At 44.1% G+C, this 26,295-nt stretch overlaps 1 protein-coding gene across 8 annotated transcripts in view; it reads left to right on the forward strand.

Moving 5' to 3' along the window:
- SLC29A1 (solute carrier family 29 member 1 (Augustine blood group)) overlaps positions 1–26,295 on the forward strand; it is an 84,449-nt gene that overhangs the window by 50,978 nt on the left and 7,176 nt on the right. For 7 of the 8 annotated variants that reach the window (XM_066618619.1, XM_066618623.1, XM_066618617.1 and 4 more), the window contains 9 exons: positions 19,752–19,861; positions 20,457–20,538; positions 22,641–22,822; positions 23,198–23,337; positions 23,718–23,852; positions 24,471–24,568; positions 24,764–24,860; positions 25,313–25,401; positions 25,538–25,646. In XM_066618619.1, coding sequence (XP_066474716.1) covers positions 19,836–19,861; positions 20,457–20,538; positions 22,641–22,822; positions 23,198–23,337; positions 23,718–23,852; positions 24,471–24,568; positions 24,764–24,860; positions 25,313–25,401; positions 25,538–25,646 — 958 coding nt within the window. In that variant the 5' untranslated portion in view covers positions 19,752–19,835. Of the gene's footprint in view, positions 1–6,488; positions 6,664–19,751; positions 19,862–20,456; positions 20,539–22,640; positions 22,823–23,197; positions 23,338–23,717; positions 23,853–24,470; positions 24,569–24,763; positions 24,861–25,312; positions 25,402–25,537; positions 25,647–26,295 lie in introns of those variants that run through there. The other variant, XM_066618624.1, reaches the window with a different exon arrangement.

Raw genomic sequence — 26,295 nt, forward strand, 5'->3', positions numbered from 1 at the left:
TTGTTATCTGGTGTGCTCCCTGGGGCATTTGGTGGGCCGCTGTGAGATACAGGAAGCTGGACTAGATGGGCCTATGGCCTGATCCAGTGGGGCTGTTCTTATGTTCTTATGTTCTTATGGCTTAACACACCAGACACCTTAAAGGTGGATCTGATTCCTGGTTCTCCTGCAGTGGTTCCCAACCTTTTTCACTTGCATATCCCTTGGCAGCCCATTTCCATAAATTGTACCCTTCATATTAGCAAAATTTGTAATTAATAATACAAGCCCTAATCTCCTCTATACGAAAGCCCAGACTTCATGTATTTATCACAGTGTTTTCTGTTTCTTTTTATCTGTTTGAAGAACAGAAGACTCTGCCTTTGCACTGTTTTGCACCAGAAGTGTGCTGAGAAATTCTGGGTGATTGATCACTTTCCATATTATGTTTCAGCTTTTTACTGTGCTGGTTTTCAATTACTGGTTCATACATGAATTGATGACCAAAAACTAGCTATTGGTGGGGCTTTCACAGCCAACTAGCTACCTCCCTTCCTGCCTTGCTGGTCCTTGCAAGGCATTCTGGAGCATGACCTGCCTTTTTCTACCAATTTTCCATTCTTTTTCAAGTAACCCTAAAGGTCCTGTTGAGTGTCTCTGGGAGTACATGAATACCAGGTTGGGAACCACTGTTTTACTGGTATGTTGTTTACAGTGCACTTACTCTGATAGTACTTACAAAAAGGTGATGAAGACCAGAATTTAAAAAGAATAAAAATGTATCTTATGATCTTTTACTGTTTTTAATAAATTAGAGACTACAGTTCTTAGGTAACAATTAGTGGTGGGTTATTTTTCAGGATCTGGCCTTGACTAAAATCAGACAAAACTATAGTCAGACACCCCCCTAAGTTTAACCCCCGACTTATCTGAGGGTCATAGAAACTTCAATGATTATTGGCTCAAAACCTGCCTTCGACTTATCTGTGGGGTCGACTTATGGGTGGGTGTCTGCGGTGTGTGCCATTTCCTTGGTGTGTAGCCAGTCATCTAATACATTACTGTACTAAGCGCAGAGTTCACATCTCAACTCAGCTGTGAGGTTCAATGGGTAACCATAACTGTCTTTCAGCCTAATCATGTTTTGAGGATCACGTGCAATAACCCCTGTGTGCTACCTTAGCTCCTTGGAGAAAGGGCTAAAGATACAAGCTGCCTTCAGCATGTGGGAATTACAGCTACCTGCGGACTGTTCCATGCAGTCATGTGCCTGCCTGTAGACCCACAGAAGTCAGTCTAGCTTCTGTTTTTTGGACAGCACATGAACCAAGTGTGCTACAACAGTACAGGCATGCCCCCGTATCCATGGGGGTTCTGTTCTGGAACCCCCAGCAGATATGTGAATCCATGGATATGGGGGGGACACCCCCATCCTCAAGAGGCAAGGGGAGCTATACTCCCCTCGCCTCTGGAGGGTCTTCTGAGTCCATGACCTCTGCCGGGCTCTGAAAATAGTGAAAAAACGCTATTTCTGATTTCTTCGTGAAAACTGGAAGTAACATTTTTAATGCCTTATAAGGCATAGAAAGGCCCATGGGGTCTTCCGGAGATGGGATGTGGGAGGCCCTCCCACATCCGTGGATACAGGATCTGCAGATACAGGATCTGCTGATACAGGCCCCCCCGCAGTTGTTTGTTGTTTTGTGGGCAATTTCATATCCACGCAATTCTACCTAGCTTATATGAAAGCCACTGTTGGGGGCTGCTACTCCAAATATTTCCCCACGGAGAGTTGCCCCAAACTCAGGCACATACCCAAATCCTGTATTTCCCATATAATTGACTTGCGGGGAGCCTCTGCAATCCTGTGGAATTAGCATAGCTCGAGTCAACCTTCCCATGTGACCAAACCCACGGAGACCTTCTTTGGGTCAAAAAGCATCGCTTCTTGCAGAGCAAGGCAAGGGGGTAGGAGCTCGGCAGCAGCCTGTAATGGCATTCCAAGCTCTGCCTTTGGGAAGAAAGGGCCCGTTTGCTTTTCTTCTTTGACACAGTTCTAGCAGCAAGCAGAGCCTGAGACTGACCCTGGGAAAATGCCCTTTGCCTCCTGGCTCAGCTTTACAATTTCCATTTGTAAACTAATTCTCTGCTTTGGGGAGGTGACAATGTTGCTGCCATGCTACTTCTTACAATGCAAGCAAGTCCTTATGACATGAAGTCAGGATGGAAAGTGGCAAGAAAAGTACAACAAAAGAAATCATTATTTTAAATGAAAATTCCCAAAATTACCCCCGGGGGTCAATGAAGTTTTTCTTCCTTCTGTTATGCTGTCCCCTTCCAATATGTTCTCGTTCCATCTTTTGTGTGCCTCAGTGTGTCTTCCCCTTCCCCATTCACAGAAAGCTCTCAGTACATTCAGAAGCTCTTTCTACACTGAATCATAGAGTTGTCGGGTTGGCTGACCCTTGAAGTTCATTGAGGCAAAATTCTTCATGCTTATTGCATTTCATAGGTTACTTTGAGTAAATGCATGACTCTGCCAAGCAATAGGCTTAGGATGGGCACGGCCCTAAACTTAATTGGCTTAAAAAATCCAAAATTTTCTAAAAAACGTAAATATCTAATTGAAACAACTTCATGCTTATCACTAGCTACTGAACAGTAGTGTAGGTGAAAATATTTTACATCCTTTCCCAAAGGTATTTGTGCCTATGAAATGAACTCCCCCAGGAAGAGCTGGAGACCCTCTTTGTATGCCCTCACCATTCCTGTCTTGGACATGGAGGATTCTAGAATCAGGTTGTTCTTGATGGACCATGATGGGACACAGGCCAGGAAATACTATAATATTAAATGCAGAGGCAGTACAGGTCAGAGAAGCACCTTGAACTATTATTTCCTGAAGGCAGTATGGAGCATACAGAGCCTTGAGCTGTAGTCCACATTATATATATATATATATATATATATATATATATATATATATATATATATATATATATATATATATATATAAACAATGTGGACTACATTTCCATCCAGCTAATAGGATGGGGTGGCTGATTCTAAGAGCCGCATGCAAAAAACTTCATACAGCAGATAGCCAGTCACATGCATTCAATATGAGGTTTCTGTTGGTCTAATAATCCAATACAGGTGCGCCCCCTTAATTGTGGGGGTTCTGTTCCAGAACCCTCCATGGAAACCTGAAACTGTGGATACGGGTGAATGCCCATCCCCATGGTCCAGGCCCCCCCTGGAGTTGAAGGGAGCTCTGCTCCCATTGCCTCCGGAGGGTAACCTGAGGATATCCGTCCCCAGCTTCTGCCAGGCTGAAACTGAGCTGTATAGCTCAAAACGCATCACTTCCGGTTTCATGGAGAAACCAGAAGTGAATTTTCAATACTTTATAAGGCATTAGGAGGCCCTCCACGGCTTCCCCAGGCCTCCCAGTTCCTTATAAGACATTTAAAATGTCACTTCTGGTTTCTCTGTGAAAGTAGAAGTCATGTGTTTTGAACTCTACAGCTCAGTCTGAGCCTGGCAGATGCTGGGGACAGGTGTCCTCGGCCTCTGCTGAGCTGAGACTCTCCTCCAAAGGCGCGTGTGCTGGGGGAGCAGATCCGATCAACAGATAATTGAATCCACAGATATGGAGCGGCACTGTATCCTATGAATCCAGTATTGCCTTCTCTGCCCATCTTTCCAAGGTCTTGGGCAGAAATCTTTCCCATTGTTTGCTGTTTGGTTTTTCTAACTAGAGATGCTGAGAATTGAACCTGTGACTATCCCACTGCCAAGTCCCTTCTCACCCCCAAGCATCTTTTGCTTGAGATGAGATAAACATCTCATTTGACATTCTCACCTACAACTGCCCCCTCACCCTTTTTTGCCACTTCTGCCACTTCTCATAGCTTCTCTCTTCGTCTTCCTCCCCCCTCCCCTTTGTCCTCAGTCACTGTTCCCCTGTCCATCAGCCTGCAATCCTGGGGAATGCTTACCTGTCCATTATGCCATCAGATGCTTCACCTTTCTCTGCTAGGGTTTGCTATTCTCACCCAATTTCTGGCAGGGCTTCTGCCCTTGTCCTTTTGCATGACAAAGCAGAAATGCAGTAGATGTGTTTCTGCCCAGAAGGGATGAGAAGATATCCCGCTGAATGTGACGCAGTTTTAAAAAAGCATAGTGGCCCTGCTGGAGGAGAGGAACCCTACTGGAATGTTTGCTTTTCAAGCATTTGGCCACTGGAAGGAAGAGGGAGATGATCAAGTCAGGATGTTGTGACACTGCAGTTCAAAACAGGAGCCCACTAGCCACAGTTTCAGCACCTCTGGTACTGAGCATAGCAAGCAAGAAGACCAAGATAAACTGTGCCAGTGATCCCTGAAAGAAGTACTTTGGCTCTGACTTATTACCAGGCTGGCTTACTGATGGGATGAAAACAAAGTCAGATTTCATAATAGTGCAGGGGTATTATTTTAGGGTTAGTTACTTAAAATGTTCCTGTTTGGGATCCTCCTTCCAGCTTTTTGGATACTTGTTAAAATATGTTACCTTTTACACTGCTCCACAAAGAATAGCATGATTGTGCAGTTCTTTCTACTTTGGAGCAAAACAGTGATTTGATTTTGCACAGCATGGCTGGGTATAATCTTTTAAATGAACAAGAAATTAAAAGGCCCCTCTTAAGAGAGCTAAAAGAGGGGTATTCTGAGTGTTGGGATTGCAGCAGTATGCTTGGACTAAATCCATGGCCTGGTGTTCTTTAAAATTAATTTCATCACCAATGAAAGCAATATTGGTGCCCAGAATGAACATTGCACATCTTACAATATTTTGACAAGAATTGGAGTAATATAGACCAAGGAACAAAGTGCATAGGTTGGGGAGGGGAAATGGAGTTTAGAGGTACCATAGCTACTTTCCTTTTCTAACACATCTACAGCCCAACCCTAAGAATGTTTTCCTCAAAAGTCAATCCCTTTTCTCTCCATGAGCCTGGCTTGAACATAAAGTGGGCATGGGATTGCAGCCTTAAACTGCAAAGTGATTTCCAGAATCAGGGTGGGTAGGTGGACCAATTTCAGGCCTTTTCCTACTTGAATTCAACGATCCACCAACTTGGAGCCAGATATTACATAGGGGCTCGAGGGGCTGGACATGCCCTTAATTTTAAGGAACAGGGTGCATCTAAGCCAAAGCTCAATCCAGGACTTTGTTTTCAGTAGCAGGATCAAGCTCATAGTCCTTTTGCACACAAATCCACCCCTGGATTTCTCCAAAGCTCTTTATTTCAGCAGCCTGGTAGGGGAGTCTTGTTGTTATTGGTACTATTGAATAATTGGAAATTGGAAACGCTTGCCGATCTACTACAAACAATCCAGAAATCTACCAGTAGTAGATCTTGATCATCTTCATACTCCTGATGTGGGTCATGGTTATTCCCATTTTGTAGATAGTGGATTTCTCCCAGTTCACGGAACTGAGAGAGAGAGAGAATATGATCTGAAGATTAATAGAAGACGTAAGACTTGAATCAAGTTTCCAAGTACAGTTTCTTTAGTGGCCCAAATTGACTCTCAGCTATGGGGTGGAAGAGGGAATCTAGGTTTAGTGCTAACTGCAAGTTTTGCCTTCAACACCCTTCCATTTTTGTGTATTCAGCAGACACTAAAAATTCATTTTCAAAGCTTTTATTGGCATCCAAGGACTAGAACCTTGATTGCTCACAAATGAAAACTGATATTTTAAGGAAACCCAGTCTTGTTCCAACTTCCTGCAGGTTCAAGGGACATTCAGTACTTTTCGCTGCAACCTCTCTGCATTTGAAAATCTTCTTTACACCCCATACCCAGTATCGCAACTTGCCCTCTGCCCACTTCTCCAAGGTACATACAAAAGCACGAGATTCTATACGTATAAAGAAACAAACTACTCTGAAAAAGCAGAAAGACCAGTGCAAGAAAGATCAGCAGACAAAACAGGAAAAAACCTCTTCTGCGTTTATTATTTTTCACAAATATCAAGAAATAGCTGTGTTAATTCATAGAAAAATCTGAATTTGAAAACTTACTGCTTAATGATTTTAGCTTTTGGATTTATTTTTCACCATCACAGTTGAGAATCCCCATGCGTAAAAAAATTTGCTGTATCTGAAATGCTGGTTAAGAGGTGTTGAGGGGATAGCTGATCTGCATGGAGTAAAACTGGGCTTTCAGCACACCCTTAAGCTGTTCAGAGGTTTTATTCCCTTTCGTGTGAATCAGCTGAAAAGGTTTTACAAACACCCCACCTTATCACTGCATTGCTGACGGGGAAAATAATGATAGGATGTTCCTGTGCATTCTTAGAAAGGGGCCCATCTCAGTTCTTGCATCTGTTTCAGGCAAACTGCCACAAGCTTGTGGATTGGTTTAGATACCACCTCTGCTTCTGGGGTCATTCCTGTGATGCACATAAGAAACTGCCTTCTACTGGATCAGGTCATTAGATGATCTGACTCAGTTCAGTCGACACAAACTGGCACTAGCTCCCTAGGGTTCCAGGTGGGTCTTTCCTGGCCCTACCAGGAGGTATCAGGGATTGAACTTGAGACCTTCTCATGGCAAAGTGTGTAGTCTACCTCTCATCCTCCTGTCTTGCTGGTAACTGTTGAAGAACTGACCTGCTAAGCCTATTTGATGGGTAAGTCTCTTCAGTAGTATCTCAAGATCTAGACTGGGTAAATCTGCCAGTTTCCAGCTGCAGGTTCCAGGACCTAAGGCCATGATTTAGTCCATCAGTCCCTATCCAAAATGCTGAAAAGGCAGCAGAACTGGAGGTGAGTTTCCCATGTCTGAAAGTGCCTGAATGTAGTGCAGGCCCCAGTATTTGCTTGGGCGGTAAGAAGGTGGCATTCCTGCTGCAATTAATTTCAGCCACTGAAATGTTCTCTGCTGAATTTCCCTTTTGTTGATGAGTGTGTGTATGTTAGCGGGTCAGGAGAAGGATACAAACAGTCCATTAGTCTTGTGGATATTGGCGATGCACCGGCTGGTCTGTTCCAAGGGAGTTTGGCTGCGTCGGGCATTTTGCTGCTCTGAGGCCCTGTGGAGGATTATCGGCTGGAATCTATCTGGGTTTGTGCTTTGAATGCTGTCTTGTGGAAAACTGTAATTTGTGACTTGAATCTACTGTCATTTAGAAGGGTGTATCTCCAGCTGACTTTAAGGAACACCTTCATGAAAGGGAAATGATGTTGGGTGCCTAGAAGCTCAGATTGGTGAGGACAGTGGAAGCAGCAAATGGTATTTCTGAACAGGTGCAAAGGTAATTGCCCATGCAAATTGACTCTGCTTTTTCTTCAAAAGGAACATAGCGTATATTGATGAGCAAGCGATCAGGGCGGCAGATATAACAACTAGTGATATTTAGATAACGCCATCACTTTGCCTCATACATTACAGACTAGTAAAAGCCCCAGAGGCTTAGTCTTTACAATCTACTTTAATTGTAATTTAAAAATGCAGTCTGACAATATCTCATGCTCTCTTGCGCTACATGTTTTGTAATACGAACATTCTTAACCATGGGGTGTAAGTCATGTAATATGGACTATATGATTATAGAACTCCAACCTGGATTTTAATTCAAGGCCACAGTTCTGATTGCCCTTTTTTTGTTTATTTGTTCTTCCAGATATAGGACCCTAAATGAGTCCACCAGTTGCAGTGGTATATTATCAAAACTGGATCTCCAAGGCACTTGCATTGGCTTCATGCAGTCCTAAGGCCAGGGAAGATGAGGGTGTGTGGGAGGATATCACAGAGAGCTTATCATAGAATACTTTTAATCCTTGTTTTAATCTCATTTAACCATCTTTCCCACCGCAATGATAGATGGATCTAATTCTGTCCATTTTCTGGGTGATTAAAAAGGTGCAGGAAAGGTCCTGTTTTCATTTGTGAAGTTGTAGGAAAAGTTTAAGGTACGTCCCGACCTTGTAGGCCTCATGTCACAGGTTTTTTCCCCCAAGGCCATGTGACAGTTGAGATAATAAGTGGTGGGGATATTTTGTGAAAGATACCCTCTTCCCCCTCCCACCTATCCTGTTCTGGATCTATTTATTTTATTTAAACAGTTATACCCTGCTTCCCTCCCTCTCCTGATTACTGGGATGTACAAGGTGGCTCACAAAATGCATAAAATCATGAATACTATTAAAAACTACAAAAGTTAAAAGACCAGAAAACAAACTAGCAGCATTAATAAAAACATTTAGCATCCTCCAAAAACTAAGAGGGAAAGGAAAGGCTAAGTGAAAAAGAAAAGTGTTGGTGGGTTCAGGTGCATTTCTTATGGGTGGCTACAGGAGTTGCATGTGTGGGTGTAACAATTGCATGGGGAGAAAGAAGAGGGGAAGGAGAGTGTATGTGTGTTGTATTATTGGGACTCTGTAGTCCTTCTTCATACGTCTCTGAAAAGACTTCTGAAGGGTGCCAGGCTCAGTCTTGAAGCTTATTTTTCTCTGTATCAAAACTCAGGCATAGAAAATTTGACAGAATGGTAAGAGAATATCTCTGAGCATGTGCAGAGAGTATATTGCTCAGCACTCAGTCACCAGGCCCATCTCTACATATGTCGGACAAGGGGGCAAGCCTCCTGTGTCAGAAGCTCTTGCTGGCCTGGCAGAAGCTCTCTCACCCTGGCACCACTTTTGGGTTTTTTTGTTGTTGTTTTTTTAAAAAAAAGGTTGTTTGGTGAGAGCACTGTAATCTTTGGCATACCGCTGAATGTGCTGAAGGGAGTTGAGTGATGGAAACTCCTTTCAGCTACTCAGTGTATTGCAGCCACTGTGTGAAGGCCAAGTGAAATGGCTTCTGTGCCATGGCCAGATCATGATCACTGCTCCTTAGCCACACATTCTGGTTGATGGTGTGACATGGAAATTCACCATATGATGGGTGTGATGCATGTCACAAACCACCTTGCAAAGCAAGATGAACCAAATGAAAGGTGCCAAATCCTGATGCATTTCAGCCTGAAACCACTTTCATCCGAGGATTATGGTAAACCCAGACAGCTTGCTGGTAGTGATTGTTTGTCCCTTCAGACCTCAGGCAGTGGGGTCACCATGTGGAAACTGTCTGAAGCTGGTGGTTTGGTGGTTCTCATGGGTAAACTAAATCTAATTTTTTACCATATATTGAAAAACCCTTAGTGTCAAACTAAAGAAGCATTTGGTTTCAGATTATGGCACTTCTGGAATAAAATTCTTTGAGTTCATCCCTTTTCCTTGCCTGCGATAGATGTTTATCCAAAGTCTGGGGGGTTGTTGGTGCTCTTCTGCACATCAAAGGAGACAGATGTGTCTTATCTCTGGAACAGAAGAGCTTATTAGTTTAAAAACAAGACGAAAGAAGGAAGGGAGGGAGGCAGAGATACAGGAAAGGGCTGCAGTTTCTTGGACCTTTCAGAAATAGTTTTGAAACTCAGACAAAACATTGGTTCATTTTTGTCTCAGAAACACTCAGTAACATGCGTTCTGGATACCAGTGAATTCGTGCAAAGGGAGGGATAGCCCAGAAAAAGTCAACCTGTGTTTAGCTGCTGGAAAATAATGACTATCTTGGGGCTGATTTTTGCTTTACGAAATACGGAGCAGCTAGTGTGTGTATGCAGTTCTGGGTGCAGAAAAATGTAGCCTCTCCCTGCTCATTTATCAAGAGGTTAAGCACTTTCAAATGGGACAAAATTGGCCTAGTTAATGCTTGAGTTCTATCTTCAGGCGATTTTGCCCTGTTTGATAAGTAAAGAACACTTTAATAAACATTTTGCTCGGTAATCCTTGCAGTAGACTTGTAGGGCTGGGTAGTACAGTAGTATTATTGCCATGTTGTAGATGAGGCTGAGGTTAATATATGTGTATACATAATTTGTGTACCTGGCGTGGTTGTGGAATTACCAGAGACATCTGGTTGGCCGCTGTGGGAAACAATGGACTGGACTAGATGGGCCTTGTACCTGATGCAGCGGGGCTTCCTATGATGGGTATTATGAGTTGTTTACTGTTGCATCTGGTAGATTTCTCCAGGCAAGGTGAGGAAATGTGCAGTTTTCCTCAGAGACTCAGAGCAGCAATAGAAATTGTAAGCTCTGGGTTCTTTGGAAATGGAGGAAGCTGGGCCTGGTCCGGAAAGCCAAAGAATATTGGCTTGCAGTATTGGCTGAGGTGAGGTCACCTGCGTTCATCATTAATAGCGACCTTGGCCTCCTTTCTGTTCCTGTTAGGGAGGCCAGGAATCACATTTCCTTTGTAAACTCTGTTGCTCTGAGCTGGTCAATTCTAGTTCCCTTTCAGGAAGACTTTGCTATACCCTTAAAGGAAACTAATCTTTTCTGCTTTCCTAGACACCAACAAGGCAATAATGGGGTACTAACTTGGAGACTGTTATGATCGCGATTCCCAATCAGCTATGCTCAACAATAGGGTTTTGTGTTACAAAGCCAGAATACAGTATTTTTTGGAAAGGATGTCTGGCAACAGGCCTGAGTAGCCAGCCTTATGTTCTTAACCTGGTTGCTTTTGCCACATATGTTCTAAATACTTTCCAAGAAAAACTGTGTTGCCTCGATAGGAAATGACACAGCGTGGACCACTGGAGGTGAGAGGGAAATAGGATAGCCAAGTCTTATAGACAGCCTTTTATAAAGAAGAGTAATTCACCCAGTACAGAATCGGGCAAGGTACGTGAAACCCATTCATATGTTTGGACTCCCAGCATTCAGTGAATGTGTATCTGATGGGGGGGGAGGGTAGGAACAGACTGTGCTCCTACTGAACACACATTCATAGACTAGGCAAGGGAGAGCCTGAATATTGGAAAAGGACTAAGGAAGTTGCTTAGTCCTTAAGTGTTTCTACCCATCTGCTCTCAGCTGCCCCTTCTCTCTGACTCTCTTCAGGTGTGTACGACTTTGAGCTGGTGGCAGATGTGTCTGTACACCTAGCCCTTCCCCATTTGCTTTGTGAGGTGTCTTTGAGGGTGCACACACATCTGAAACCCAAACTTGGAGAAAGCAGTTGGAGGGGTCAATGTGGAGCAGAAAAATAGACAGTGAAGTAACGATTGAGCAGGCACAAACACAGTTCCAGTTCAGAATTACCCTGTTTGTTGTTTATGAAAAGCAGCCTTCATTGTCGCACAAAATGCATAGTTAGGCCCTTTTTAATGTAAACCCTCCAGGCAGGAGCTGCATCGCTTGGTAGCTCTCAGCCATGACAGCTACAGCCAAGCTTATGTCAGAGCAGTATCATTACCAGATTGTTGCCAGGGAAAACAAGAGATGAAGCTCACCTTCATAGCCAGCTTGCCAACTTCCCCAACATTACTCTTAGGCTGTCTCTCCCTGACATCCTACTCAAGGCAGCATTTGAAAAAGTTTTGGACACTTTGATATGGCTGGTGCTGGAAAAAAAGCATATGGACTCTCCCCACTTTGAAAAATAAATCCCTTGTTTTTTGATCTATTGTCGTGAGAGGAGAAAGTGCTTTTCTGAGGAAGATCCAGTCTCTCAGCATCTGTTGAAAAATGTTTTTAGAAAGCTGACCTGAATTGAATTTTGCTGTCTAACAAGGGGGTGGTTTGTTTTTATAAAGTCTTATCAGATTACTTGGCTAATTTGTAGGATCACCCAAACGTTCAAGTGTGTGTGTATTCATTATGATTGTACAAATATGAGCCTGGATTCTGGGTCTGTGTCTGGCTTGCTTGACCCTCATCTGTGATGACTGAATTGCTCTTGTTTATGGTAAGTCTGCTTGACCAGAAAAGCCTGGGTGCCTAAGTCATTTTTCCCTGTTGTTGACACCACTTGATTTCCTTCCTGTCAATATAAAGCAGCTTTCTTTGGAATGAATTTAGAGATGTGGTGAAAGTGGCCTGTGTTGAAAGCACTGTGACCTGTTTCCACAAACCAGCTTTCCATGGGCATCTCAGAGATCTGATTCTGTTTATTTGGATAAAACTTCACATATAGGCTAATGGGTTCTGAGCTGTCTGTGACAGATCAGGAGAGAGATCTTGGGGTGATGGTGGACAAGTCAATGAAAGTGTCGACCCAATGTGCGGCGGCAGTAAAGAAGGCCAATTCTATGCTCGGGATCATTAGAAAAGGTATTGAGAACAAAACAGCTAATATTATAATGCTGTTGTATAAATCGATGGTGAGACCACACCTGGAGTATTGTGTCCAGTTCTGGTCACCACATCTCAAAAAGGATATAGTGGAAATGGAAAAGGTGCAAAAGAGAGCAACTAAGATGATTGCTGGGCTGGGGCACCTTCCTTATGGGGAAAGGCTACGGCGTTTGGACCTCTTCAGCCTAGGAAAGAGACGCCTGAGTGGGGACATGACTGAGACATACAAAATTATGTATGGGAAGGATAAAGTGGATGGAGAGATGCTCTTTACACTCTTGCATAACACCAGAACCAGGGGGCATCAACTTGAATTGAGTGTTGGGAGAGTTAGGACAGACAAAAGAAAATATTTCTTTACTCGGAGTGTGGTTGGTCTGTGGTACTCCTTGCTACAGGATGTGGTGACAGCATCTGGCCTGGATGCCTTTGAAGGGGATTGGACAAGTTTCTGGAGAAAAAATCCATTACGGGTTACAAGCCATGATGTGTATGTGCAACCTCCTGATTTTAGAAATGGGCTATGTCAGATGCAAGGGAGGGCACCAGGATGCAGGTCTCTTGTTATCAGGTGTGCTCCCTGGGGCATTTGGTGGGGCCGCTGTGAGATACAGGAAGCTGGACTAGATGGGCCTATGGCCTGATCCAGTGGGGCTGTTCTTATGTTCTTATGGATTTAATACGCTGTGTATATCTCTTTAATTCATCAGTATAGATTCCCTTAAAAGGGTGAAAGAAATGTGGGATAGAAGTAGTTTTAAAACAAATAAGTAAAAGCAATATTGGCTTCTGGTCAGCTCGCCTCAAGAAAGATATTGTAGAGCTGGAAAAATTAGAAAGGGGGGGCCACCAAAATGATCAGAGGGGTGGAGCACCTTCTTTATGGGGAAGACTACAACACTGGGGACATGACTGAGACCTGCAAAATAATGCCTGGTGTGGACAGCGAGTTGTTGTTTGCTCTCTTCCATGATACTAGAACCAGGAGCGATCCAGTGAACACTGTTTGGTGGGATATTTAGAACAAACACAAAAGGCTTCACATCTTCACACAGTGCATAAAACATTTGGGGAATTTATTGTTGCAAGAGGGAGTGATGGCCACTAGCTTGCACAGATTCATGGAGCACAGGTCTGTCAGTGGCTACTAGTCATTAAGGCTATGTGCTACCTCCAGATTCAACAGGAGGACACCTTTGATGACCAGTTGTGGAGAATCGTGGCAAGAGAGAACTGTGCCTCTTCCCCCCCCCCCCCCCGTCAGTGGGCTTCCCAGAGGCAGCTGGTGGGCCACTGTGGGAAGCAGGATGGTAGACTAGATGGGCCTTTGGCCTGATCCAGTAAGTCTCTTCTTATGGATTTGTGCCCACACACTCCTACGCTTGGTGAATGATTTCAGATTTATTATCTCAGTTGTTAGATTCGCACCCTGCACCGCTGTAGCTTCATTGGTGTCTGAAAGCAGAAGAAGTAATTGTTTTGCTTTGGGGTGCAACGAATAGCCTTCCTGGAAGAGGGCTGATACTTGCCAATTCTGAAGAAATATCGCAATTCTGAAGAAATATCGCAGAAAGAGAGCTGTTAAGTGATGAACACAGTGGTGATTAGCGCACCCCAGCTGTTACATGCAACCTTGTGTTATCCTTTCTGACCTAGTCCAGCTTCCTTCATTCTCATAGAATCTCAGAGCTGGCAGCCTCTGCTGGTGCCGCCAGTGCTCCAGCTTCTCTGGAAAATCCATCATTTCCTCACTACAGCAGTGACCTCAAGCCACCCATTGGGTGTGGCACTTGACACCACACTGCCTGCTGGCACCCAGATCAATTCTCTAGTACCTGTGACTTTGGCATGGGCCAGAAGGGAGAAAGCAAAACACAGTTCTGCTTCTTTCAAATACATGTTTCCCAGCACAGAGCTGGACTTGGCTACCTGAGATGTCATCAGCTCTGTGCAACCAGGTATGTGAGGTGTTCATTTTCCTGAGTGACCTGTTTACGGCGCAAGTGTTGAGAGGTTTGCAGGCAAGATATAAAAGGGGGATCTTCTCAAAGACATTTCTTTGTGCTGTAGGTTTTAGCAAATCCCAGTTTCCCTTCAGTTTTATATTTACATTCTGTGATGGAAGGCAGGGCACTGCTTTGGTTGAATGGATGTTGTGGAGAGACTAGAGAAGCGTTTTAGCAGTTGTGTAGCAGTTGCCATGGTTCTTGAATGTGACAAGGTCAGCTAGCCCTGGCTGCACAAGTTGCCCAGGTCATGATGGCATGTTTGTGTCCCTGTCCATCTTCCCCCCCCCCCCGCCTGAAATATCAAGAGTGTAAGCTGAAACTATGTCTGAAGCAGGCCATGACAAGTAAAACATCCAATTCAAGAGGGGCATGCTGAATGGTATGAAGTAGTAAGAATGTACATTCCAGTACTAGGTGGGTGTCATGAGCATGGAAAAGCTAGGCCCAAGGCTATTCCATCCTAGAACTTGCAACTGGTGAGAAAGGAGCTAATTAGTGAATGAGAAAGTAACTGTTCTCTGCTTCTCAGAGGCCAACAGAACTAGATAACAGAGTCAGGCACTCCTTGCTGACCCAGGATGAGTGCATCAAAGAGGATTGCTTAAAGCTGCGTGGCTTTTGGTTGGGAGGGGTAGGAGCAGTGACCAAAAGTAGCCCAACTGCCCAGCCTTCTAGAAATTTTTGACCATTCTGTATTCTGGTTGGCTGTATTAGGTATAATTATCATAAGGGTATAAAAAGGACCCTCAGGGGGAGGGGTGTCTCTTGTCTGCATCTTGCCTTCATTCAGCTCTGACTTCCATCATGGGTGCCTGGCTGGACAGGTAGCCTGGGAGTCATTTGCTTTCTCTTGTGGTTGGGAGAACCAGGTGAGAGAGAGAGAGAGGAAAAAGTAGTAAATCTTTATCTCATGCAATTGCTGCCTTGTCATGTATGTGTAATCTTAATTTTTCTTTTAAAAAGGAAAATCTATTTTACAGCCCTGTGTTTAGTCTTGAGTACTATGGAATAGGAGTTGGCTATCCAACCTAGCTGCTTGGTTTAGCTACAAGTGTAAACATCCAGAGCCTTGAAGCATGGGTCTCTAAGTGAGAGGGAGTCCAGAGTCTGCAAGGGCTGGTGTAAGCCTGTAGATCCTCAGAGTCCCTCCGCTTAGGAACTGGCGTAATCAGGATGGTGGCAGTCCTACCAAGATTCGGCACTCTGTAATTTAATTTATTCGACTAAGAACTGCGCCTTGCTGTCTTGAGGTCCATTGTGCCCCCTTGAGATTGCAAGGAATGGAATAATAATAATAATAATAATAATAATTATAATTATAATTATAATTATTATTATTATTATTATTATTATTATTATTAGCAGCAGCAGCAGCAGCAGCAGCAGCAGCAGCAGCAGCAGCAACTTTATTTTTACCCCGCCGTACTCCCCGAAGGGACTCAAGGCGGCTTACAACAGGTTAAAACAGATTAAAAACATAATTTAAAAAACAGATAAAAGCATATAACACATATCATAAAAACAGTAGTCAGATAAAAAGTGATCAGGTAAAAAGAGCATAGAGCAGCAAATCATAAAAAAATCAGGCTCGTAACCAAGTATTTTAAAAATATTAAAAGGTGTTGAAAAGATGTTAAAAAGGCCGAGAACTCAGAAGGCTTGTTTAAACAGAAGGGTCTTCAGGCCTCGCCGAAAAGTCTCAAGAGAGGGAGCCATTCTTAAGTCAAGGGGAAGGGAATTCCATAGCGTTGGTGCCACTACTGAGAAGGCCCTATTTCTTGCTGCCGCCCCACGTACCTCCCTAGGCGGCGGCGGCACTTGTAGAAAGGCCTTCTCTGATGACCTAAGCGGACGAGCCGGATTGTATGGGAGTAGGTGATCTCTAAGATACCCTGGCCCAGAGCAGTATAGGGCTTTAAAGGTCAAAACCAGCACCTTGAATTGGGCCCGGAAATGAATGGGTAGCCAATGCAGCCGCTGGAGAAGCAGACTGACAGAGTCAAACCACCTACCTCCAGTAACTACACGGGCCACCGCATGCTGCACTAGTTGCAGTTTCCGAACCGTCTTCAAGGGCAGCCCCACATAGAGCGTGTTACAATAATCTAACCTCAATGTCACCGTGACATGGATCACCGTGGTCAGGTCTGCATGATCCAAGTACGGCCACAGCTTGCACACCAGCCGAAGCTGAGCGAAGGCTCCCCTAGCCACAGCCGCCACCTGGGAATCCAGGAGCAGCTGCGAGTCCAGGTGGACCCCCAAGCTGCGGACCCCAAGCTGCTTGAGTCCTACGAAGATTCGGCACTCTGTAATTTAGTCTATTTGACTAAGAACAGTGCCTTGCTGTCTTGAGGTCCGTTGTGCCCCCTTGAGATTGCAAGGAATGAAAGAACTCTAACTAAGAACTGTAGGTCTGATACTTAAGCTAAGAATGGGCTCCCATAAGTGGCTAGTCTACCTAAGAACTAAATTGGGCATGTAAGCTTCTGGACTGCTGTGAGTTTGGACAGTGGGGCCAAGGGGGGAAACACCCATAAGGGTCAGGTGCCTGGGTGAGGACCTGATCCTTATCCACAGTGGGTAAACTTAAAGACCAGTTCACCTGTCTTAAAAGGACTTCAAACATGTCGCCACAAGTGTGCATTGTTTTTGCATGCAGAAACATAGTGTGTGGATCTTCCATAAATGCAGATATGTCTTAGCAGCATGAGTGTTGAAGTACATTTTTCACCTGCTTCATTCACAGAAACTGGCACAAGGACACAGCAGCTATATTTCTAGAGAGTTCGATTTTCACAATACAGTTCTTCATTAAAATGTGTGTCCAGACTCACGTTGGAGGGGCATATTGAGGAGTCTTTTAGTAAGTTGTGAATCACATCTCATCAAAATATGTGTACCTCCATCTGAGCCTCTTTTAACTATTATGCTATGTGCCTTTTTCTAGAATCTCTACCTTCAGAAGTGAAATACTTGAATTTGTCTCACAGAAACCCTTTCATTTGCGAATATGAAAGTTGAATATGCATGCTGGGTTTGAGACACACTTCAAACCTACCTTTGAAATGGAGGCCATTTCTTTTATTTTCTCTAAACACTATATTGTGAACTTTTTCATTGAAAAGCGGTATAGAAATATTCTTCATCGACTTCTTAGTGTTTCTCAAACTATGGGTCAGGACCCACTCAGTGGGTCATGAGCCAATTTCAGGTGGGTCCCCATTCGTTTCAATATTTTATTTTTAATATATTAGACTTGAGGCTACCATGGTATGTGACTGCATTTGGGGAAATGTGACAGACCTGTACTTTTAACAAGCTACTATGTATATTCTTTTGCTTCCAAGTAAAGATTATAGGCTCAAGCTTTATAGAAGTAAACAAACTACACCCTTAAATTTTAAAAATTTAACCAAGTATTGTGGACTTGGGAGAGAAGCATGTCATTGTACCAAGCAATGTAATGGATGCTAGCCAATATGCTGTGACTTTCAGGCAGCCATATTCGAACTCCTGATACATCTGCAGGAAGCTTCCGTGTGTACTTCCTTCAAAACCTTTCTTATAGTCCACACTTCTTGTGAAAACTTTGTCACTGCACCTTAGTCCCTTCTTTCTGTCTGTAATTAACAGCCCAGTCATAAAGCGGCTAGCACCTAGTTGCTTTCAGACAGTTGCCAGAGCATGTGGGCTGGCCACCACCAGAAGGGATGAGTGGCTGGCTCCATGTGACAGCAGACTCTGGACACTCGTTACCCTAATAAGGGAGGCGGTGGATGGGCAGAACGGGGCGGGGTGACCAAACAGGACAGAAAAGGGGGAGGATTTGGTGGCAGCAGCATCGGAGTAAGTGAAACCCCCTTCCTAGGTTCGATCCACTTTCACAGGTCCATGCAGACTTGCACCAGTCATGGGTCTGAGTAGATCCAGGGTCCAATCCTAAACAGTAGCAGCACTGGCGCTGAGCTCCAGGACTGACCCTGGGTGTCACAAACGTGCTGTAAGGCATGTCTGTGGTACCCAGAGAGTAGGGGCTGCCAGCACTATCAACAGGAGTATGACCATAGAGGGGAACGTGTAGATTTCCTGAGACAACTGAGTTGCAGAGGCACATTCACTGTGTACTATAACAAAAGTCTTGTAAACTTCATGCCGTGGTGGGGCCATATGTCATCCCAGTGTAAACTTCAGAAAGAAAAGGCAGAGGATGTCTTTGTGTTCATCTGGTTTCAAGAGAAGCTAGACTATTTTTCTGTCAGAAAAGTAAAAGGAGGCAAAGTGCCCTGCTTCCACAAAAGCCATATAAATTTGATAAGCGCATGAGAGACAGGCTGTAAAGTACTTAATACACTAATGCCATAATCAAATATTTGTTAATATATCGCAGCAGGCATCAATTAAAGTCAGAGAACTTTCAGATTTTTAAATGGCTACATCTGTTCTTACAAAACTGGAATTTTACTGTTAGTCATGTATATACCACTTTTCAACAACTGCAAGAAGTGGTTTACTTTGGAAAATGAATGCAGATGTTTCCCTGTCCTCAAGGGCTCGCAATCAAAAAAGAAACATAAAAGAGACACTAGCGAACAACCATTTAGAGTTTAACTGTTGTCGTCCCCCAGTGTAAAGAAATCCACTGCTTTAAAACTTTCCCCAGTAAAGTCATTATTTCGTATAACCACAGAAACAAACTGAGTGAACCGGAACCAAGTCTTTTGGGATTAGAAATTATAACCTATTTTTGTCTGGCCCACTGGCGAACACATTTGGTCCCTGTTGCATATTGGGCAGAAATGGCTTAAAAGTATGGAAGCTGGTCTATTCTAGGTATACTCAGCTCTGCCTTGGACCTTTTCTGCCCTTGGTTCTGCTTATTCCAAAGTTTCCATGGCTGTCTTTGTTTATAGCTTCCTGGACTTTATAGATCCAAGTTTCTGAATTCCTGATTTAATGCTGAGCCTTTGATCACTATAGCATGTGTGTGATCAGCAGAGGACTAAGGGTCCAATCCTATCCAATTTTCCAGTGCCGGTGCAGCTGTGCTGATGGGGTGTGCACTGCATCCTTTGGTGGGGAGACAGGCACAGAGACCTCCTCAAGGTATTGCAGCTGCACCAGTGCTGCAGAGTTGGATAGGATTGAGCCCTAAGGCGCTGGGGGAAATGCAGTAGCAGTCTGTTGAGTGCAATCATCAGAAGTATAGAAGGATTATACAGAGTCTGGTTACAACAAGAAACTGCATATGAATGAAAGTAATGGGTTCCCAGCAAACCCTGCTAAAAATCCTGCTCTAGTATGCGCAAGGAAATACTGCTGATTTTAATGAACACCTAGAGGTGCTTGTTATTGGTAATTAAGATAGGTTTATAGCCCAAGTCTTAGTGGGCTTACTTCTGAATAAAATAACACCATTTTCAAACACCTCTAGTAATGCCACTTGAAATGTTTCTTTATCAAGTGTTTTCAGTCATTATGTTAAAACCTGTACCTGTGATCATAAAGACTAGAAACTAGAAATAATTGCTCTCCATTATTCTTATTCCATTTTAACTATTTTTCTTTTATTTGACTTTCCAGGGGCCCAGCAGTGAAGTGAAGCAGTGAAAGTTCACTAGACACCAGTTTTTGCCCAGGTCGTACAAGTCTGCCCAAGGTGCAATAATGACAGGCAACAGCCCCCAGGACAGGTATGGAGGCCCCCTTCCTTCCTACACTTACTAGGCACTGTAGAATGTCCTCCACCTTCTTCTTTCCCATTGTTCTGAAGGCCATTTCTCACGGGACATTTTTCTACATGGAGTTAAATCTCGCTGCAAGGAGAGAGAAAAATAAAGCGTGCTTCATCATTGTTGAAATAGTGTGAGAAGTTTGGGATCCCAGTGTTCTGCAGGCTGGCTTGCTGTATCTGGGAGATGCCTTTGCCAGGGATGCCCCCACACCCGTCTGCTGTAGTGGTGACAAATATAATTACCTTGACAACAGTGATGTGGGAATAAAGAATGCTTGCCTTCTTACACAGTGGAGATGGGCAGCCTATTGTTACATTGTCAGAGACAGGAAGCCACCCACCCACACTGTGGTAATTAATTAATTAGTTCTCAAAGGGGCAGGACCACTTTAAGCCTAGACATGGTTCCTAGCTACTTTGAGTAACAGCCCTCCTTGTTTGGGATGTTCCTCTCCTGGCCAGGGGAAGAAGTAGAGGGAGAGCTTAACAAGAAAGCAACATCCTCAGTCTGGAGCTTTGGCCTAGTCCCCACTGTTCATTCTTGTTTCTTTCAGGTATAAGGCTGTTTGGATGATCTTTTTCATACTTGGCCTGGGGACGCTCTTGCCATGGAATTTTTTCATGACGGCTACAAGGGTAAGTTCAGAGGTAATGGGAACACGTTATGTGTAGGAAGTGTGTTTGGCACAAGATGCCTTCCTCGGGGATTGACCTAGATCAGTGGTTCGTAAAAAGGGCTGCATCGTGCCTTGTGAAAGTAAACTGCCCCTAGCACTCCATGCCTGTTGGAGGGAGGAGGCCCAGTGCAGCATCAAGTCCTCTTTTCTCACCAATGTATGCATAGTGACATCGTCCTGAAAGAGAGAATAAGAATGGGAATGTGACTGGGTGCAGTTTGTGCTGTAGCTTGTAGATGAGGGAGAACCGCAGAAGTTGCACTGTCGTCCAGAAAGCAGTCTCATTCATGGGCTGACTGGACAAAGGGGATGACAGGTCTGAGAGGCAAGCAATGCCTACCCATGTGAGGGGAGAGGAAGGAGATATTTTCAAGTGTAAAAAATGTTTGAGTGATCCCCCAAAACACTGTACCAAAAATAGCAATCAGTCATTCAGTTATCATCTATGATTTTTGTGCAACCCCCACTGAAGGACATGGGATCCTTCTGTTGATCTGTATTATGAGTACTTTTTATTTAGCACAAACCAAAGCTGCATTGAGTCTCCATGTGCACAATCAGGCATCTGACCAGTTCTACCTGCTTTCCAGATACTGGAAAACTGAGGGCGCCATCCTAACTCTTTATGTCAGTGCTTTCCAGCACTGGCATAGCAGTGCCAAAGGGACATGTGCTGCATCCTGCAGTTGGGTGGCACTCAAGGAGGCCTCCTCAAAGTAAGGGAATGTTTGTTCCCTTACCTCAGAGCTGCATTGCCCTTATGTCAGTGCCAGAAAGCACTGACAATTAGGGGTTAGGACTGTGTCCTAAGTACCTTGAAAAGTGTGATGGCGGTGGTAGACTTTGCAAAGAAAGTCTATGAAGAAAAACAGGGCAGTTTAAAAGTGGAAAACTTATCTGGGTTATGCTTTCCAACCAGAAACAATGGATGAGTGTGACTGGGAACAGGAGCAGTGCTCTGATCATGTGGATGAACATGAAACGCACTGTCCAGACTCTCTAGTTATATTTTCAAAGGAGGATGAGCCCTCCTGGATCAGGCCAGTGCTCCATCTAGTCCATCACTGTTTTCCACAGTGCCTCACTAGGTCCCTCTGGGAAGTTTGCATGACCAGGGTATGATGGCAACCACTGCTTTTGCTTTCTACAGGTGTAGTGCCTCTGAACATGAAAGTTTCATATATCTGTCATGATCAGTGGCCAATAGCCATTAATAGACCTGTCAGTGAATTTTTCTCATCCTCTTTTAAAGGCATTTAAGGCTGTTTCTATCAGGCATCATGTGCACTTCCTTTTGTCCGTCTTAAATTTTGGGACTCTTTCCTGCCAAATAGTTTCATTGGATGACCTTGAATTTTTGAATTTCATTAAACTCACACTGACTTTATGTTCTCTTTGAGCTACCTATCGCAACCCCAAGATCTCTTCCCTGATTAGTCAGGGCCAATTCAGACCCATCATCAGTTTATGAAGTTAGGATTTGTTTTTGCTTCAGTGTGCTTGGCTTTACACCAACTGACACTGATACTTATTAGCCAATTTTGTGGCCTGTTCACCCAGAGAGTGTGTTTGGGGTGGGGTGGGGGAATGGGACAGTTCTGCTGGGCCCTTGCTGTATTATTGAAAATACAGGACAACTCCAGAAAATCTACACATATCTTATAGTGACAAACCTATGCTGGAATTCGCACATATACGTCATATGGTATACACAGAAACAGTTGCTTCGTTGATTGATGAATTAGACCATGTGCTTGAAATGTTCCCCATTGGCATCTGTATGCCACTGACAACATTAACTAAGGGATCTGCAGACATCCACCAATGTGCGCGCTGGGATACATCTCTTCAATTGCTTCCCTTAAATATTCATATGTTGCAAGTTTTCTGCAATGATGTATGTATGAGAGCTCATTTAAATGTGTGTACATTTTTTCTTAAGACACCCCATAAAATTGCCTCTTTGATTATGTTCTTGACCATCATGCAATTCAGCTACTTGTCAGTGAAGCTTGCTTTCTTCATGTTGCCCTACATGCTTCTCTTTTCCACTCTCCACAGTATTTTACCAGCCGCTTGGGAGATCCTCACAATATATCCCATGCTAACCTCCTTGCTGCTGGAAATGTCACAGGGAGTGAGAAACACACGTACCTGCAATCCATATTCCCCAATGTGATGACGCTTTGTGCCATGTTACCTCTACTCATCTTCACTTGCCTCAACTCCTTTCTGCATCAGAGGTGAGATCCTCACAGTCCCTCCCCCCCCCACCAAAGGGAGCCCTGCACATCTTTCTAGGTAGATGCTATTGCCTTCTAGCCTAGTCATTCCCACTAGAGGGACAGCATCCAGATCAACCATTGTTCCACCCCACTGACAAAGGACCTTTCCATCTCTGCCAAGGAAAATCCATTCTCAATTTAATTAAAGGTTGCTTAAGCTCATTTATTTCAGGAGGATTGTAGGCTTCATTGTGCTTTTAGAATTGAAAGGGAAGGAAGTTTTCTAAGTTCTGTTAGGTTTCCCTAGCAGTGAAAATGACCCACCCCTTCCCATGTATGTCTTCTTTTAATGCTCTACTATGATTTTCTCTTTTGTCCCTTTCCACTTGCTAGGATCCCTCAGCAAGTACGGATCCTGGGCAGTCTGGTTGCCATCTTTTTGGTCTTTATGATAACATCTATTCTAGTCAAGATATTTGTGGAGCCATTGCCTTTCTTCATAATCACCATGATCAAGATAGTCCTCATCAATTGTAAGTAGGGTTCAATTATATGCTGGCCTTGGTGTGTGGTGGGAGGGATGTAAATACATTCTATGTCTGTCACACAACTGTTGAACAGCATTTCAAGACTAAGCAACTTTTAGTATTTGCCCAGCTCAGGAAGGTGAGAACTGAATTCTCTGATCTTATGAGGTTGCCCATTCCTGATGCCCAGGACTGAACTTTCTGAGGAATGGAAGTGTCAGGATTCACAGCTGCTCCTCTCCTAGCAGGAGCTACTGCTGTGGAAGCACTGATTGTTTTCCAGCAGGATGGATGAGACAGTCCACACTCACTCTCCTGTCCCTCAGCACTGGGTGGAGGCAGAATGCTTCCTCTGCATCAGACCCACCTGTCTTTTCTTTCAACAGCCTTTGGTGCCATTCTCCAGGGCAGCCTCTTTGGATTGGCAGGACTCTTGCCTACCAGTTACACCACACCGGTCATGAGTGGACAAGGCCTCGCAGGGACATTTGCAGCCCTAGCCATGATCTGTGCTATTGCCAGTGAGTAATTCTCTCTTTCCATGTAGTATTGCTATACAACCACTTGTCTCTTTTCAGTAGGGCAATCTGAGCCATGTGGTATTTGGAAAAATGAAAGGTCAGGCTGTAAGAAACCTGTATTGTCCATTCTGGCAAAAAAGAAAGGTCTACCCTTGTGACCTTCTCTTCTCGGGCCTAGTTGCCCCTGTTCTCTAAAGCACCCAATGTCTCTATCCTTCTCTGCAAAGGGCTAGCCCTGAGGTGATGGCAACTTCAGAATTGTTGGTTCTGCAGGTGTCTACAGTGGTGGTTTGGATTCTGGGACTTGGTTTTGATTGGACCTCTGTTTTGAGCCTCTGGTTCCTTCAAATTCTACAGAGAGGAAATCTCAAATGCCCAGGGCAGTCACATCTGTTGCCCAGCATCCTAGAAGGCTGTGCAACAAGACATCCGGGCAGACACAACTGCCTAGAGCACCCTGGTGGCCAGCTCTACCAGATAAATGAGCCACTCAAGGGCAGAACAGAAAAGTCTGCTCATTGGGCGGTCAGATCCGTCTGAACCGTGAATCCGACCCCCTGGCCGGGGTTTGATTTAAGTATGGGAGGGAGTAACTGCTTCTCTCTAAATCTATTTCAGGTGGCTCTGAACTGGCAGACAGTGCCTTCGGTTACTTCATCACAGCCTGCATCACGATTCTGCTGGCCATTGGCTCCTATATTATGTTGCCTCGACTGGTAAGCAGTCTCTTGTCTCTGAAGGTTGTGGCAGCTGTACTGAGGCACTGCTGGGTTAGGGAGGACAAGTTCTGCATTAACCCATTTGAGCCACCAGGATGCTCAGTTCTCATTTCAGAACAGTTCTCCAAAATCTCTCCCTCCTTTCAGAAGTTTTCACTCCAGCGTGAGTTGCATGCTCTGATCTCTTCATAGGACTTCTTCCGTTACTACTCTATGAAGGACAAGACTGAGTATCGGGCCCATGGGAACCACGCTGAGCTGGAAACCAAGGTGGATCTTATCAAGAAAGGTAAACCATTAGTTATTTGATTTTTTTCTCTGTAAACCTGCTTTGTGAACTTTTTGTTGAAAAGCGGTATATAAATACTGTTAATAATACTGTTAACTGTTGCCCTGCTAATGTCCAATCTCGTCTGATCTTGGAAGCTAAGCAGGGTCAGGCCTGGTTAGTACTTGGATGGGAGACTGCCTGGGAATACTGGGTGCTGTAGGCTTATACCATAGTCTTTCGAGACTGAAGGTTGCTAACTAACCAGTACTGTTAATTATTGTTTAATAATAAACAAAAAGCAATAGATTGGAAGAGAATGTGGAGGGAATGGAGCTTTGAGTGCGTAGTTCATTCAGTTTTGTGAAGCACCCAGAAAAGCATCGTGACCATCAAAAGTTATATTGCAGAATAAGAAATTGTTATTTTCCATGTAAAGTTGTAACTTCTTACATTGTTTCCTCTTCATGCAGATGGCCGCAATGGTCTAGAACTCAACCCTGTGAATGGGGCCTCCCACACACCAAACCATGAATCATCAGTCCTTGGTATCTTCAGAAAGGTATTTCAGAAGGGAATTGTGCCTTGGGAGTGGGAGGGATTCCCATTCCAAGTATTTTTTCCTAAAGAGAAGTGTCAGAGGCTCTTTGACCTGAAGTGTCTTGACGAGGATGTGCCCTGTTCTCTGTTATCTCCAGATCTGGTTAATGGCTGTGTCTGTCTGCTCAGTTTTTGCTGTCACGATTGGTGTCTTCCCAGCTGTTACTCTTGAAGTTCGCACAACTATTGGACAAAACACTGTCTGGGGTATGTGAATCTGCACTCTCCTCAATGACTAGGATCAAAGCTAGTAACATTCAGACTTGGCAGGCATGGTTTTGATTATGCTTGTATTGAACTCTTCCTTTGGGAGGTTCAAAGCAGCTGACATGGTGAGTGCCAGGCAGCCTCCTATCCAAGAACTGACTTAACAACCTGCTGAGCTTGAACACCATGCGCCTTCACATGGAACCCCTAAGCTGTGAGCAGTAGATGCACCATTAAGTGTGTATAGGAGCAGGAAGAAATTAGAGGTGGATTGGACAGACCTAGTCTAGGGAGTTGTAGCACCAGCAAAAGGAAGATGGTTTGCAGAAACCATGGTGCTTAGGAGAATGTTGAATCTCTGACAGTGGCTAGGATGGAAATCTACACAGAGCTCTTTCCACAGTTTCCACATTTTGTTTGGACAAAATATGCACCTCTTCCAGTTCCTTTTGTTTGTTTCCATATCTGTCCACATTTGGTTTACATCATGCATTACCTTACATTCAATGAACTCTGGGGGAATATATTGTATTCTTATTTGGGGGGAAAGGAAATCCCATTGTAATTAGCTTGTGTGATAGAAAGTTTTTGTAGCTTTGCTAATGTAAAAAAGGCAGAGCAAAGTAAGTTCTTCAATCATCCAGTCTTG

The sequence above is a fragment of the Tiliqua scincoides genome, chromosome 1, assembly GCF_035046505.1.
Source record: "Tiliqua scincoides isolate rTilSci1 chromosome 1, rTilSci1.hap2, whole genome shotgun sequence".
NCBI lineage: Eukaryota > Metazoa > Chordata > Lepidosauria > Squamata > Scincidae > Tiliqua > Tiliqua scincoides.